At 40.2% G+C, this 16,608-nt stretch overlaps 1 protein-coding gene across 1 annotated transcript in view; it reads right to left on the bottom strand.

Moving 5' to 3' along the window:
- Positions 1–16,608, bottom strand: part of PCSK5 (proprotein convertase subtilisin/kexin type 5) — a 420,656-nt gene that overhangs the window by 193,336 nt on the left and 210,712 nt on the right. The window contains 1 exon segment of the mRNA XM_036021750.1: positions 9,064–9,167. Within this exon segment, the coding sequence (XP_035877643.1) occupies positions 9,064–9,167 (104 nt within the window).

Genomic DNA, 16,608 nt, shown 5'->3' with positions numbered 1-16,608 from the left:
ATCTGCTTGCTTGAAAGTCATTACTGTAATCCAACTCACTTTCTCAAAGTCACAGCAACGGCTCAGAAATGTTTCAAACCAGCAGAGAACTCCTCACTCTAGGATTCAAGTCACTCTGCTGTCAGTTCTTATAAACCACTTTCCTCGTCACACCATACCTGCCCTTTCTGCACTGGGCCCTCTTCCCCTGCCCTGCCCGTGGCTCTCACCAGAGCTGTCTCCTCCAGTGCTGGTCCCCAGTCCTCCAAGAAATGCCAATAAACAACACACTGTGTCTGTTGAAACTGAGTAACCATGCTAGAAACTATTTCAGACAAGCTTCGGTTCCCGAGAGTAGACCTGAAGTTCTCGAACGTCTTCCATCCACTTATGTTTGTTTATGTTTCTGACCTAGGTTCTGTAGGTGACAGTAATGTAATTCATTCGTGATCAGCAGGTTACATTTTTTTGATACTTTTTTTCCTCTTTAATTTTATTTTAATCATTGTTCAAGTACAGTTTTCTCCCTTTTACTCCCATTCCAGCCCACCCACCCATCCCTCCCCACTTCCCTCCCATTACCACCCTCCCCCTAGTTTTTGTCCATGTGTCCTCCAAATTTGTTCCTGTAAACCCTACCCATTCTCCCCCAAAATTTTTGATACTTTTGAGCCCATTTATTGTTTATTGAAATCTAAGCAGTTTTATAGAAAAACAGAGACTGAAACTAAGGAAGTTAACCCTTTAACCAGAATCATCGACTAAGACTAGTGACAAATGAAAACTATAACCCCAATTAGATAAAAGAGACCACAAAGGCCAGAACAGAAGTGTTCCAAGGAATGTGAGAATATACAGTAGTAAGTCTAACATTTGAGAGTAATAGGGAACTAGTTTCATTTCTCTAAGCTACACCCAGTGTGTTAATGGCCACGGATCTCTGCATATCTATACATGCATATGTTCATTTTTTACCATACAACAATCTTACAGAACATTAACTGTTCATTAACCCGATACTAAATTTTGGATGAGAATGATGCATGACACGCAGACGATCACTGACCTGAGTGTATGCTAGGAATGAAGAACTGCCACATTCTGTGTGTGATACTGTTTTCCTCCCTCTTCCCCGTGTCCACACCACCCCAGCTACGACGGCCACCAAGCTCTTCCTTGGCCTGCCGTGCTCTCTGTCTGACAGCCGGAGGATGGCTCCCTCGCCCCTCAGCGTCTCTGTTAAATTAGAGGACCCTTTTTCAACTGTCTGATGTTTAAAAAGTTGTAATTCGTCCTCACAAATACCTGTGCGTGATTATTCACACCGGTTTTACAACAACCCCAAATTGGAAACAATAAACCCTCCCATGAAAAAGTAAGGACACAAATTGTGGTACAGTCCTACAATGAAATACTATTTAGCAATAGAAAGGAGCCAACTCACATACTTAAGGACATGTATAAACCTTGAAAATATCATATGAGACAAAGAAGCCAGTTTAAGATGATTCTACCTAAAGTCTACAAAAGACAACCTAATCTACAGTGACAGAAAGTGTGTCTGGTTGCACAGGGTGGGGTGAGGGGCTAAAGGTGAGAAAGGGGCACAAAGGAACTTTGGGGGCTGACAATGTTCTACACCTCAATTGTGGTGATGGTTATATGGATGTATGTACAATCATACACTTAAAGTAGTGCTTTACTATCTATAATTTACTCCAATAAAGTTGATTAAGAATGTATGTAGATTACCAGATAAATTTGTTCATAAAGCTGGGGGAATTCAGTCCCGAGTGTTTGACTTTGGAGCCCAGGCTCTGAAACAATATGCTGAGTTTTTTTTGTTTGTTTGTTTTAAATAAATACAAAACCTCAAATAAGAAAATGACTATTGAATTTAAAAGTCTCTGTAAGAGAATGTGTGTGTATGCATGTGTGTGTGAGAGAGAGAGAGGGTGAGAGAGAATATTCTGATAGGACTGTCTCAGTTTAAATCGTTTGTGGGTACCTTATTTTGAAACTGGACTCAGCATCCAGTTAATGATTCCAAGAAACCCGTTCATTACTTTCCAGTCACAACACGCTGTTGCCCTGAAGGCGGCACTGGCCTGCATCGATCGCCCTCTGTGATCACCGGATCCAGGGCCTGATGATTTTCATCTCTGCCTAAAATATCAGCTGCAACCACAAAATATCAAGACGTGCTACCAGTAAGAAGAGCCAGACTCAGGTGCTGAAAGAATTTTAAAAACACCCAGGGAGTCCAGCCTCATTAGAATTCATAAAATCGAGTTTTGTCAGGTGATCACATAAAAAGAGAGACCAATTTTCTGTCAAGTACACAGGCTTTTGCATATTGTTAAAAATCAAACCCTGGCTGGCGTAGCTCAGTGGATTGAGTGCGGGCTGTGAACCAAAGTGTTGTGGGTTCGATTCCCAGTCAGGGCACATGCCTGGGTTGCAGGCCATGGCCCCCAGCAACCGCACATTGATGTTTCTCTCTCTCTCTTCCTCCCTCCCTTCCCTCTCTAAAAATAAATAAGTAAAATCTTTTAAAAAATCATATTTTATATGCTTGGCTTTTATAGTGTATATTAATGACCAGAGGGTTGAAGGGACCTCAATAACTGCAATCAGTTCAGATTTCTGTCATTAGTTCCCATGTTGAAGCAACTGATTACAAATTTTAAGATTTAGGAGGTCAAATTCAAGCAGACTAGTGATAAGTTTGTCACAAAGTCCTTCATACGTTTTCTCTAGCCCACTCAAGGTAATTTAATTATCCCCAGCCCCAAAACAGCATTCTAATTCCCAACATAGTTCTACATCTTCATCCTCATATCAGTGAATAGAAAGCCATGGTGTTTGAAAATATACTTTTAAGAGTCTTTAGGTTTGGTGTTTTCCATTATCAAAGTACTTCTCATTCAACTTAGCCCTTTCATTATGTTTGGTATTCGTCACCCACATTTTAAAAAACCAAGTACAAAAGCTTTCATTGGCTTCCTCAAAGGCCAAAGAAAATGTCAATGACAGACTCTCTAATAGAATTTGAGGGGCCTTAAGACTGTGGCAAAATTGCAAAACTACTCCAAATGGAATCCTCTTCATTAACTAATTATATCTGGTATAGAGACAATAGTCAAATAGTGCAACTGTCATTTTAATTCTACTTTGAAGATGGATTTTAAGTGTGAAACCACATGCAAAGTTATGTATAAATTTAGGTACTTATACAACAACAACAAAATACCCCGAAGTGTAACAAAACTGACACTGTCATGCAAAGAGCAGCATGAAGAAAGCAACATTTCTCATCTGCAGAAAATAGTTTTAAACCTGGCATATTTGAAGGCAGACCTGAACACTGATGGGACAAGGGTGTATTTCGGATACGAGACCCTAGATTAAGCAATGACCAAGGCGTCTGCTGTCAGGGTTTCTTGTCCCCACACAGATGTTTCAGTGAATCATCCACCAGACAAAAGAATAAAAGTAAAATCTCTAACTGATGTGATTCATATCTTTTTTATAAGTGAGCAGGAAGATAAGCTCATATATCCAATAGTCAATAAATACAAATTGAAAGATTTTAAGTTAACACATAGTAAATGAATATGAGTTCATAGAGCACAATGGTATAAAACAAAATCTTGAAGGAAAATCAGGTGCCATTTCCAGAGAGCAAGTTTTATTTGGTAGAATCAAATGCATTTACCCTATTCCCCTTTTCCTTTGCATTATAGGGGAGAAGACCAAGTGCTCATTTCTGCAAATAAGAGCAGGACTGGAGTGAAGCATCTGATTCTCCATCATCTCTGATGCTGACCAGTCGAGTAACATCTCTTTGACCTTTCTTCAAAAAGTTAATGTGCAGATTACCAACAAAGGTGCATTATGTAGCCTTAATTACAGTTACCAACATCGTATCAACATGCTAGGTAGCAAAGATGACATATTATTTGTGCAGCGAAATAATAAAATACAGCGTAGCTTTACTCTTCCAAATGGTGGCACATCACTTTATACACTCAAACCACGTTTCAGAATTTTCTGTTTGAATTCAACACATGGCATGCCCGATCATTTCAGTACTTCTAATTCTTTAAATAAGTGTTACAAACTGAAAGCAAGACAGGTAGGTATGAAAAAATATATTGGAACATCTTAAAATGACCAGCCCTACCAGTGGAAATAAAATGATGGCAATTAAACACAATAAAGGTTATTAAAAGTTAAGGCCCTGGAGGCTAAGAAGTCATGTTAGACTGTCAATTGCTTTCCCCATGGTGGGAAGTCAGTTAGAAATTAAAAAAAATTCTAGCAGTTTAGTTGTGGTCAAAGAAGGAGTCAGTGGGGATGGGGAGGTTTCAGCAACATGCTGGTAGAAAAAAAGAGACTTACATAGTCTGGGAGGGCAGTGAAATGGAAGGCGTGGTAACCTCGCTCACTTAGTTGTCATTTTTGATTTTCAATGACATTTTTTTCATTCTTTCGCCTAGTAAAGATGACAGAAGGTCCTAATTTATTATCTGACGTCTATTCCTGTTACTAGATTTAAGAGCATTTAACTGTATACAGTCATATAATCCAAATACAAACACTTTGAAAAAAACTAAAGCACTGATGTTGCATGCATTCAATTATAAATGTAACTGTACCCATAAACCAGAGATCAGGACCTGGGGGAAAGAGCCAGCCCGCACAGCCCAGGAGATTGGGGGAGGGAGGGGTGGGCGATGGGCAGAGCCCTCAGGCTCTGGCTCTAAAGCAGTAGAAAGAAGGGAGTAGGTTACAACAAACCGCTAAGTTCTTCCTGAAGTAATACTAGCTATGGATTCGAGAAGAAGGCAGAATTAAAGCCCTCAGCCTGGCTCCACAAATTCTGTATCACAAACAGAGCTAGTCAAAATGCATATCGCAGGTTACCAAAGAGTCTCTACATTAGACTGCTGCTGCTGCTGCTGAGTTTGGGATGCTTCTACCTGATGGGAAAACAATCATGACACTTCATTAAGGAGACCTGGCACATCCCTGGGGCTTGACTGAAGGGGAAATAAAGGTGCAGTGTAAATTTGTTTATGTAAATTGCACCATGGCTGGATAAGATTAGGTGATGCCACTGGGCCTCTGACACTTCCCTCCACTGCCACTGTTCGGGTGCACGTCAGCATGTGCTGGCCTGGTCAGCTGAAGGTGCCCAGGAAATATCTGTGAGTAAATAAATGAAGAGACCGCATAAATTCAATTCCATGAGGAAAACCACCCAGATGGTAAAAGCCCTCGCTTCTACAGCTCATGCATACATATTAAGGAGCACAAGGGAGTATGGAAAAGAAAAGAAATAAACAGAAAAGACTTTTTATAAGAGGAAAGGGAAGGGATCAAAGGAAAAAAATAATACTGGGGGAAAAAAACCCAAACAATAGCAAAGTCATCTCCTGGCATTGCAAGGGTTGGTCAGCAGCAAAACACTGGAATCTGGAGTTTCGTTCTACAGGGGTGACCATGGCATCTGTTCATCTGGTCAAACAGATGCTTTCCTGCTCTTGTGCACAGCCTCAAGTAGACTCTTTGATAGGTGTGTGATATTTATTCCACTTATTTTTAAAGAAGCTATATCTGGGGGAGGTTTAAAGTCAAAAAGTGTCTGAAACTTAGCTGAGATTATCCACATGATCAAAAATAATGTTTAGTCAGCTTTCATAGGTAGGTACTCACTGGTTTATGTTTATTTTGAAAACCGAATCTTCCAAAGACATCTACACTCTAACAAGCGGTTATTATTGTTACTTAAGAAGCAGCAGGATAGAATAATCTTAGTTCAATTAAAGTTGTTAAAAATTAAAATCCATAAAAATGTTGATGAGTGGTTTCTGTCTTTCGGGCTCCCTTCACTGTGAACTAGTCTCGCCGCAGCCTGGTTACCAGCACAAGGGGAGCACGGAGAGGGAGAAGGAAGTTCTGTGCAGTGGGCTCCTCAGTAGCAACTCCAGGGTAATCCCACTCCAGGAAACCAACAGACCCATTAGTAGAGAGCCACAATGCTTCACTTTTTCAAGGCCAGTTTCCTAGCCTGAATGAGAACCTATTCATGCCAGTCAACAGGAAGCCAGCAGCTGCTTCTGGAGGGAATCTCTTCCATTTCCCAGGTAACTGTGGAGCAAGCATGCCTGGGGCGGAGGCCCACACCGGTCTAGATCACCTGCTGTGTTCTCTGCCTAGCGTGTAATATGTATGGGTATGTCTGAAGAAATGTAAGAGCTTTGTGTGAAATGGCATTGGCAGTGTTTTGTGAGAAGGCAGTGTTTTGTGTATTCTTTAGGGTATTACCTTCTCTAAAGTTATCAGTGTTAAGCATGACTCTTAAACCTATTGATGGTGAGACCCCAAACCAAACTGCTTGTTACTCTGAGCTGCTTCTGCTTTACCTGAGAGAAGCAAATTCTGATGTTGATCCTGACAGACACACTGCAGAAGAGCACCTGCCAAACAATCTATGAGATGATTCTCACTTAAAAAAAAATAAAACACTCTTCCAACAAGTTAAAGTGCTCAACTTTGGGGCACAGAAAGCAAGCCCCAGGAAGCACAGGTGTTTGCAAATTCATTTCGTGAGCACGCCCCACCAAGTGCTGGGACTGAGCTGCAAGGGGAGGGGGAGAGCACCCGTGGCTACCTGCTTCTGTTTGGAGGCAACTTCCGTTTTCTTCTGTCTAAGGAGAAATGTTCATGTGTTCCTGCTAAGGCAGGCCTGCAAAAGCCGGCTGACCTAATTTAAAATATGAGCTCTTCCTGAGCTCTCATTGCATGAACCCCTTCCAAGAATTAGCAATTTTGTTTTTTTTTTTTTAGTTCTTATTTCATAAAAAGTCAGCCCATCTTTCTCCAGTCCTAGTGACCTGCATTCTCTCCTTCCTCAAAGCACATCACTTCTCCTGCTAGCCTCTGCCTTAATCACTTTTATTTGTGGGACGCTAGGGAGGGAATGGTAATGCTCAGAGTAGGAAAGAAAATAACTCCTTTAAAAAAAATTCTTCTTATTATGATCATGTTTGGATGAAATATGGGGCTTGCCATCAACAAAATTACAAAACAATTCCACTGGGAGTTCAGACCATTCAGGGTAATTCATCTATGAAAAAGTGAACTTTAATTGTTACTCTTGGCAGCAATCTAAGAGAAGAGTGAAATATTATACTAAATATTGCCACGTGCAATAGTAAAATGCTCTTTCCTCCTTGCCAGAAGGAGTGTACGGCCCCCTTCAGAATCAGGTTTGGATCTGGCGATTTAGTCTAAATCCTGTTTCCCCCTTTCCAAAACCAACAGAGGTTTTCAAAAGAGTTGCGTTTTTTATTAGAACCATTTGCTCTTTCTAAGTTGCCAAAGAGGAATAAGTAAAAACTAAGACTTTTATTTGGGCTAAAGTTGATTCCTCAGCTTCGTGGAGGTCAATGTACTTAGTCTGCGAACCTTCTGCTATGAAGTTCATTGCGGTGTTGAACTGCATGGTTACGTTTTGGTTACGTTTTGGTCTCTTCTTCCCCCACCCCCAACCTCCACCCTCATTGATTAATATAGTAGGAGCTGGGAACACAGGGAAGCTAATCAAAATGAAATGTACATTTGGCACATTACATCCTGAACTCCTAGAATAGAAATTTCAAATACTTCTGATGCCGCACATAACAATTACCATTTTGGGACCAAGTGTCCCGACGTGGGCTTCAGAAAATGTGATCCCAATGAGCACAACTGCTTAAATTAAAGGCTCACCGAACGCTGCTGCGTTACACAGTGTGCAGGCATGGAGAGGTATTCGGTGATACTCAAGAGCAAAGGGACATTCTTGTCCCAAAAATGAAGGACAGTCTTCAGTGAGGATATTACTCAAAGAACTATTTTATATGATGCTGGTTACCTGGTATATTTACAGGTTTCATCTAAGCATGAGATATATATAATAAGCTATTTGCAAATAGTGTTTTAAATTACATTTTATATTTCCAGTATGAATATTTGCATACATCAGGTATAATTCACTAAGGACATATTAAAATCGTATGTAAGATATCATATGTAGATCATACTGTCCAGCTTCTAAGATGGTTAAGTTGGGAAAATTAGGGTTCCCCTCCCTCAAATTAAATGACTTTCCCAGGGTTATTCAGCTTGTAACCAATGATCTAAAGATCAGAAGCCCAATTTTTAAGTAGGTATTTTCTATGCTATGAGATGTTTCCATGCATAGGGATATGTAATGACACCAAGATTATTTGGGCATAAATTTAAGTCTACAGATACAACAAAAAATAATCTTTACTGTAATTTAATTCATGGATAAAAATTTAGGTCCTCTGTAACCCGAGTAAACATACTAACCTTTAGGACATCTGCTTTATCTATTTATTTTCTTTTATTACAGCATGCGTTATGAAAGACAACAAACAGGAAGGCTACCGTTAGACAGGTCAAGGAAACTGTGATCTCTATCAGTCATGGGAGCATGGCACTTATTATATATTACGCACAATTTCATACAGACTGCACATTATAAAGCTTCATAAGAATTTTTAGTTTATATAATATCTTAGAAGTATGCCCGGTTTTCTGTTTGTGAAAGTTGAAACAAAGCAAAACAAAAGACAATGTACAGAAAGGATGGCCTACCAACTACTAGTGCTACGCTCCAGTGAACAGAATTAACCAATTACAATCTAAGTGGAGGCCAGTAACTATGGGAGGTGAGGAACTTTTAAATACACTCTTATAAACAACACTCAGATAATCAATGACAGCAAATAAACTAATCAGGAGCCCCATAGATCGACTATTCTTGGATATTGGTTATCTTTTAAGAAATTGACATATGATGTGGGAAGCCAAGGACATTTGCCTTATAGGTACTATTTATTCTTTAAAAAAAGAATCTGCCTTTTATTCACTAAAAGATCAAGCTCTTTGTTTATCAGCACAAAATTTAAAGTTTCTTTTGAGGGGTTCTAGTTCCTGCTCTGCATTTTAAATGGGGGGAAAAATAAAAATATTTTGCCTGTGACAGAATATGAAAGAAGTTCTCACCCTTAAAACCAGCAGCATTGGTTTTCCAGTCATTAGCGTTCAAATGTCCTGCACGGGAAGTCCTGACAATAACATGCTGCACGTCTCTCCAGGTCAGAAACGGACTGGGGAAAGACAAGGTAAGAATCATTGTACCAAAAAAAAAGATGGGGGCAGCAGAGTCACAAGCAAATTTAAAAAGCGAAAGCAAAATGGCAAAGTACTAAAAACGAAGGGTCAGATATTTGGGTTGGGGGAAACAAGTGCCAAATGCCGCTCTTGCTCTCAGTGTGGGGACGTGACATTCGTCTGAGGGAGGCAGAAGACTGAACCTTCAGTGTAACAAATAATCTGATACTCGTCGGTGTAATTCGGCATTTCAAAGGGTGAGGATTTCCAGTTTCCTCAACAAAATGGCTCCCAGTTGTGGCCCTTTTCTGCCAATTGTGTAAAAGCTTGCATTATCATTGGAAAATTACAAGAAGCTAACGCTAAGACTGAAGGCCTCTGGAACACTCCTCGTTCAGATGTATAGCCAGGCAATTGATTTGTAATTTAACAAAGGACTTAGCGATGTTTAAAACTCTGCATGTATGTGTGGGGTACAGAAGAATTGTCAGCTACAACCAAATCCCCATTTTCAGTTTGTTAACAGAAGAGAAGATGGTACAGGGCCCAAAGCTGGCCTCCAAGACACAGACAGCAAGGGCAGTATTCCGAGTTTGCAGTGAGTAGCTGTAATAAATTATTGGCTACTTATTTCTCGTGGCTGCTAGCACTTAAAAGCATAAACAGAAGATGATTTCATTGGAGAATTGCAATGCTAAGATCTACACACACATAACACAAATCCAAGTACATGGACACAGACTTGTTTTTTCAAAGAATATGGAGATACAGGAAGGCATCTGACTCAGTGCAAGCATGAAATTCTAGTCAGGACACCTATTCAGTTTAGTCTGGAATGTGAGGTATGATGACAATCTTTTACTTAACTAGGAACTATGACAATTATCATGCAACCCGTGTGTTACTTTGTTTCTTGTCCACCACCTTCATTTTAGAAGGACATTTGCAAAGGATGGTCAGAACGTCTGGGGGAGGGGAAACAATGATTCACCACCTTCCTTGAGGTGTGCCACACGTGGGGGTCTCTGCACCCCGTTGTACGCACACAAGTGGACGTGAGCATCTCTCGGGCAGCAGGAGACCCTGGTATTGTAATTGTAGCTAATTTTCTTCTCACTCATTCATTCATTTACTTATTTAATTTTTCCATGAACCCTGGACATTCAATATTCTATATTAGTTTCAGGTGTACAGCATAGTGGTCAATTATATAATTCACCAAGTGATTCCCCACAATAATTCAATTGTAGCTAATTTTCAGTGCTCCACTTCATACCCCATTTCCCCCATCACAGTCACCACATACATGTGTTTGTGGGTGGTCTCCTGATGAAAGGGAGCCCAGTGATCAGATTTGGGCTCCTTCATTTTCTGCCTATGTGAAACTGACTTCCCAAAGTTTCTCTACTTAGGATGTGGATGCTAATATCTATTGTATTTCATCATACCAATGGAATCAAAGGAATGCCATGTACTCAACTTAGTTCCTGGTGCATAATAAACTATCAGGAAGTGGTGGAAGGTACAATATTTTGGTAAATTATGAACCAGAGCTCCTGCTTGGTGGCTTGAAAATGAAAGAGACAGGAAAAGTACTACACTGTTCTGATACCTATTGTTTTATGACCTCAGATGAAAAGTGAAAGCAGAGTCATTACTATCATTTTCAAAGTTTTCAGAGGGGGCAAGATTGGATATAAACTATTTTGTAAGGTTGCATTAACAAAAGAATTTAATAATAAGGAAATTAAAACCCAACCACATGAATTTTTAAAATATGAGAACGATGCAAACATAATCATTTTTGTTTTATTTTAATACAACACTCATTAGGAACCAATTTAGAGCCTAATAAGGCACAGAACTCTGAGGAAAGGGAGGGAGGGTATGTGATGGATCCCAGCAAGCAGGGAAGTTCTGCCTCTAAAACAAATCGCATGATCTGGCCCTTTGCTGACTAGTTCGGAATCACATAATAATTCAGTAGACTCTCACTACTCAGAGGAAAGTTAGGAAATGAGTCCGGGGCAATTCTGAATGTTAGTCTCCACATAAACTGCTCTAGCTCTGCCTGAGACGCCATGCCAGTCTCAGTCTCTCCTTCCCCAGTGCAGTTATTGGACGAGGGGAAAAAGCAACAACAAAAGCTCAGTCTGGAAAAACATTCCAGCCACTCATGCTAAAGCAGGATCTGTGAAAATGTTTTTATTTCATCATGAACAAATGGCAAGGTACCTAAAAGTATACTAGGATTTGATAAACATGTCTAAATCAACCTAGTGACTTAAAAATAACATTTAACATTCAGTTGAAACTTCCATATTTTAATTCTCACCCTTTAGGGGGGAAAAAACCAGAAAGAGAAACAAGTTTCCAATGTGACCCTATGCATCAAGGCAGGATTCTGTAGAAATATGAAGTACAAGGTTTTGACTCTTGGGAACTTTGGCACTAAAGATGTAATAATAGTAACAGAACAGGGAACATTTATTTTGTACCTTAAGCAGTTGTATTCAGGCAGATTCAGGAAGCCTTCTGCATTCAACTCAGCCTGAAGAAATAAGAGTTACTTGCTCTCATGCTGAGCTGCAAAAGCTAGTTCTTCTTGGAGTGCTTGTAATTAGAAGGAAGAAATTAGCTCCAGGAAATTGGAACTACACAGGGAACGAAGCAGGCATTCAGATAATTCTACTCTGACATTTGAGAACGCACAACTTCCGAAATGATTTAATTTCAAAAATTTCCTGAATTTCACCAAAATAAAATGAAGAAGATAATAGAAAAATCAGTGGATTTGGAATCAGTGTTTTTTTTCCCTACCAATGGAGGGTAATGAACTAGCTCAGGAAAAGGCAATAAGAGAATCCGCTGGTATCCTGAGAGAGCTTTTATTTATACGTTAGGTGTTTTTAAAACCTATTTGTATTTACACTCACAGGGGTGGTGTACAAATGAAGTCGTCAAACTATCAGACATCTGGTAAACCACACAGAGAGTGGAAGCAGAGAAGTGCCAGGAACTCTGCAGTTCACAACAGTAGTGAGGACCCCCCTAAAACTGACCTCTTCTGCCAGATGTCCTCGACCCACATTTCACTGGCCTCTGAAAACCAACACCCCTTTCACCTCTGAGAAAAGGAACACTGAACCCCAAGAGCTTTGGGGAAAGTAATACATTCAGGGGTATCCAACCCGTGGCCTGCGGGCTGCATATGGCCCAGGATGGCTATGAATGTGGCCCAACACACAATCATACATTTACTTAAAACACTGAGATTTTTCTGTTTTTGTTAGAGTTTGTGTATTTAATGTGTAGCCCAAGACAACTCTTCTTCTTCCTGTGTGGCCCAGAGATGCCAAAAGGTTGGACACCCCTGATTCGAGAGGCTGAAAGTCTAACCAGCAAGGAGGAAAAAGGCTGTTTCTCTCAACCTTGAGCCTGGTGACCACTGTCCCATAATGTCACAAGCAGTTATGCCACACATCTCTCAGGTTTCTTCTGGGAATTACTGACAATTTCCCTTAAATAACAATATACACTAAAAGGGTAACATTTATAAATGCCTGCAAGATGTGACCTTCCAAGGCAATAAAATATACATGATTTTCTGGGGAGTCCTGTATATGTAATCTTTTCCTGTTAGGAAGCTTTACATCCTTTAACGACCTTGATAATAACCAAGATTTAGTAAGCACTTGGCCAAGTACTGCATGTTGTACAAGCATTACTAGCTGTAATCTGAAAAATCACATGATGTAGGTAAAACACCTATTTCCCTTCCATAGATGACAAAACTGAGGCTTTGAGTCACACACAGTAAGTACACAGAGGCAGGCAGTGGTAGTACTACAATTCAAACTGGCTCTACTTGGCTGCAGAGTGCCCCTCACTATTTAACACCATCTCCAGACAGACCCACAAAGGTGAGAGAGACATACCCACAGGGGGCTGTCACGTGGGTCTTTGACAATTGGATCAGGAAGCCAAGTGTGGCATATCATGTTCTCATGGTCACACAATTTTTGTACCTGCACTGTCTCTCTCAACTCAGTGGGCTAATTTCTGTTTACTGCATAATTCGGGAGATACTTGAGTCTTAATTTCACTTTAAGGTTCCAAAAGCCTAACATGAGCACACCCCATCAAAGGTAAACAGAAAGACATCAAACTAGAGAGAAATCATGTTGTTTTTATAATATAGTTTGTATACTACATCATGACATCACTCCGTTATTTCCTACCATTACTGTTATGCACTTATCACTCTGCCTGGCATGCTCACACTTTGGTGTGGTTTACAGCCCGGTCAGGTAGCCCTTCCCCAGTCGGGAACCTCAACTGGACCTCACCCTGGACACTTCCAGTTTCCAGCTGTGAAAACACAAGTAACTGCCGACACTGTCACTACCTAGTGTTTGTATTACATTCTCGTTCTGAGCAGCTCACAGCATTTCATGGGCCCAACAGTAGGTTCAGAAGAAGTAGGACAGATCCCAAGAGAGACATTTTGTCTGGCGCTTCTTGTTGGGCTTCTCAGTATCACTGCTAGCACTTAAATTAAAAAAAAAAAAACATTCCCCAAGAGTTTCCTCAGATAATTCTGCACATGTTTGAGTATTGGAAATACATCTGTGCTTGGTGGTCCTTGAAAAGAAGGACTAATTCTGAATCTCGAATGACTGATTCACCTGCATTTTTTAAAAAGAAAAAAGTTCTCACCTTCCCTTCACTCTGCCCTGCCTAACCACCACCCCCCCCGCCCCCACCGCCGCAAGTAGATGGATTTATCAACATAAGCATTTAGGGGGCAACTGAGGAAAAGGACAACACAAACACATTTCAGTACAGAAAGAGAATCCATCGACAAAAGCAGTGACAGCAAGTCCTGATAATGAAAACTGTCTCCTACACCGGCAATCTTCTTTAACTACGAGGATGGCTCCGGCTGATGCAATGATGAGCCCTTCCGTGGACCGGACCTTCAAGGAAACTGCATGACCAACCGGTAATCACCCAACTAAATATTCATCAAAATATCCCAGACAAAACAAGTTTCTTTTTATGTGTCTTAAGATTGTGTAAAATAGAAATGGGAACAAGTGGCCAGTATCTGTGGAGAGAAAGAATTGGTTGTAAGCTGGAACAAAGATGAGACAGAAAGTGTTTAAAGCCTGTTGAGATTGGTAAAAAACATTATTCTGGCTGTAGCCAGTGCATGCCAGTGATGATTCAAGAATAAAGTAAGTACTGACCATCCAACAGAGGAAACCAGTCTTCCTCTGTCAGTTAACCCTGAACGGACTGCCAGTGCTGCTGAGAGCCTGAGTGCATGCCGTAATGGGAGCGCATGTTTCGTTTTGTTTTGTGTTCTACATTAATTCAAAAGTTTGAGGGCACTTACATTGGTATTGCCTGGATACCCAGTTAGAACCTGTCCACACCTGGCCCAAGGCGGAAACGAAAAAAGAAAAGAGAAAATTGGTTTGAGACCACCCACGTCAAATTTTTATTACATTCTCTTATGAAACCACTCACCAATTCCCTGAATTTAGTACAAACCAAGGGAACAGAAATCTGGTCTCTAAACCCACTTGAGAGAAGACAGCCTCTAATTTACAAAGAACATTTCTGTCATTGAAACTCAAGTGCCTTCTTTTCTTTATGAATCCTGACTTAACTGCAGGATTTGCTATTATACCTAAAAGACATCAGCCTTACAAACAAATGATATTTCATTTGCAAGCTCAATAAAGATTTCCTTGAAGTACTTTGCTACGTAAACTCTTGTGGAATACAATTTGGTGAATGGCAGACAGAGGTACACTAACTTGAGATCACATGCACTGAAATCAATGCACAACGATGAAAGTTTCCACTATCTCTCCTGAATACTCAATCTCCTCCAACAGCATCACTGAGACACAAAATTCTGGCCACTCTGAAGGCCCCTCTCTCTTTATGCAACCCACAATTTGGAATGTAAACCTGACCCTTATTTTCTCCCCCAATATTTGCCATCTTTTGAAGCAGACAAAATGTAATTGTATGAGAGCTTCCTCCCTCAGCTTATCCCAGTCAAGCAGCAGGACACCCAAGTCCAGGAAAAGCGGAGGACATTGCTCACTTTCCCTTTGCTGCTATTTTTGTGTAGGCTGTCCAGCACTTGGCATGAATCAACAAGCGATTTCAAGCTAACTGACTTGGGCCTGCAAGAAGACATTGTCACCCCCATTATTCCTATTTCTAATTTACATTTGTTCTCAAAACAATAATAAATGTAGTCCCTAAGCACGAGAGGATGGTGTAAATGGGTGTTAGAGATGGGAAGACTTGAGGTAAATCATGACCTGCTACCCAGTAATTCTAAAACCCTGAACAATTACCGAACCTCTCTGGGACTCAGTGTTTTTAAACTGAAATGTGGAGACACATTCAGCAGGGTGGCTGCATGAATTTCAGGTAATGAATATAAAGTGCCAGGTACAAGACAGGCTGTCAAAGACCACAGTTGTTATGATTTATTGAGATGACCAACCCATCATCCCAGAACCCAAAAGGACCATTTGATGAATGCCCATTTTAATTAGCTTTCGTCTATGCTCCTAAATTGCAATAGTATGCTTCTTAGCTTCTGTAATAGATGAACAAAATAGCATTTGCAACTCCTTGGTATATTTCTGCTGAGTGAAATAATAATGCTACAAAGCTCTGTCAAAAAGATTGGCTTTAAGAAACCAATGGTGTGGGCAGAAAGCTGACTGAGGAAGAAACCATTTGTGTGCATTGTAACAAACCCTATCTGTTTGTGGGAAGACCTTCCCTCTTGATGGCTGGTCATTGGCGGGATGCAGAGGGTGGTGAAATGTTCTTTGGTTTGACAGAGGAGTACTGTACAACACCTCGTTACACATTAGAATGAGGATTTTGAGCATACTTAACCACTTCACTGAACTGCCATGTGCAACTGCTTTTGAAACTTTTCTATGCAGTTCAGGGATTTACAGAGTTCTCACCTCAAAAACCAGCAGCTGAACCCCTGGACAGGTAATAAAAATAGTTGGTTGCATCTCTGTTATTACTGTCATCCTAAATTACTTTACGGCATTTTTCTTTTAAAAAAATTAATACAAAGTAGTAAAATAATGCTTTTCTACACACTTATCAAAGTATATTTTAATAAGGATTTTCAACATTCTACCTTAATTTTAAATTTTTTAATGAAAATCACTGAACATCTTGCATTCTAGAATTTTAGGTAAATGTTATTTTAGAAATGTTATTTAGGTAAATGCTATTTTAGAAACTCCTGGGTTATTATGTCAACTCCTAATAGTCTTCCTAATTAGACATTAATAGTAACAAAAATATTTTTTAAAAATTACCTGCTGTGCGCACACACACACACACACACAAAGACTGACTAAGATGAACAGAAAT

The sequence above is a fragment of the Phyllostomus discolor genome, chromosome 3 (assembly GCF_004126475.2).
Source record: "Phyllostomus discolor isolate MPI-MPIP mPhyDis1 chromosome 3, mPhyDis1.pri.v3, whole genome shotgun sequence".
Lineage (NCBI taxonomy): Eukaryota > Metazoa > Chordata > Mammalia > Chiroptera > Phyllostomidae > Phyllostomus > Phyllostomus discolor.
Note: the sequence above shows the minus strand (reverse complement) of the source record. Positions and strands in the feature narration are given on the sequence as shown.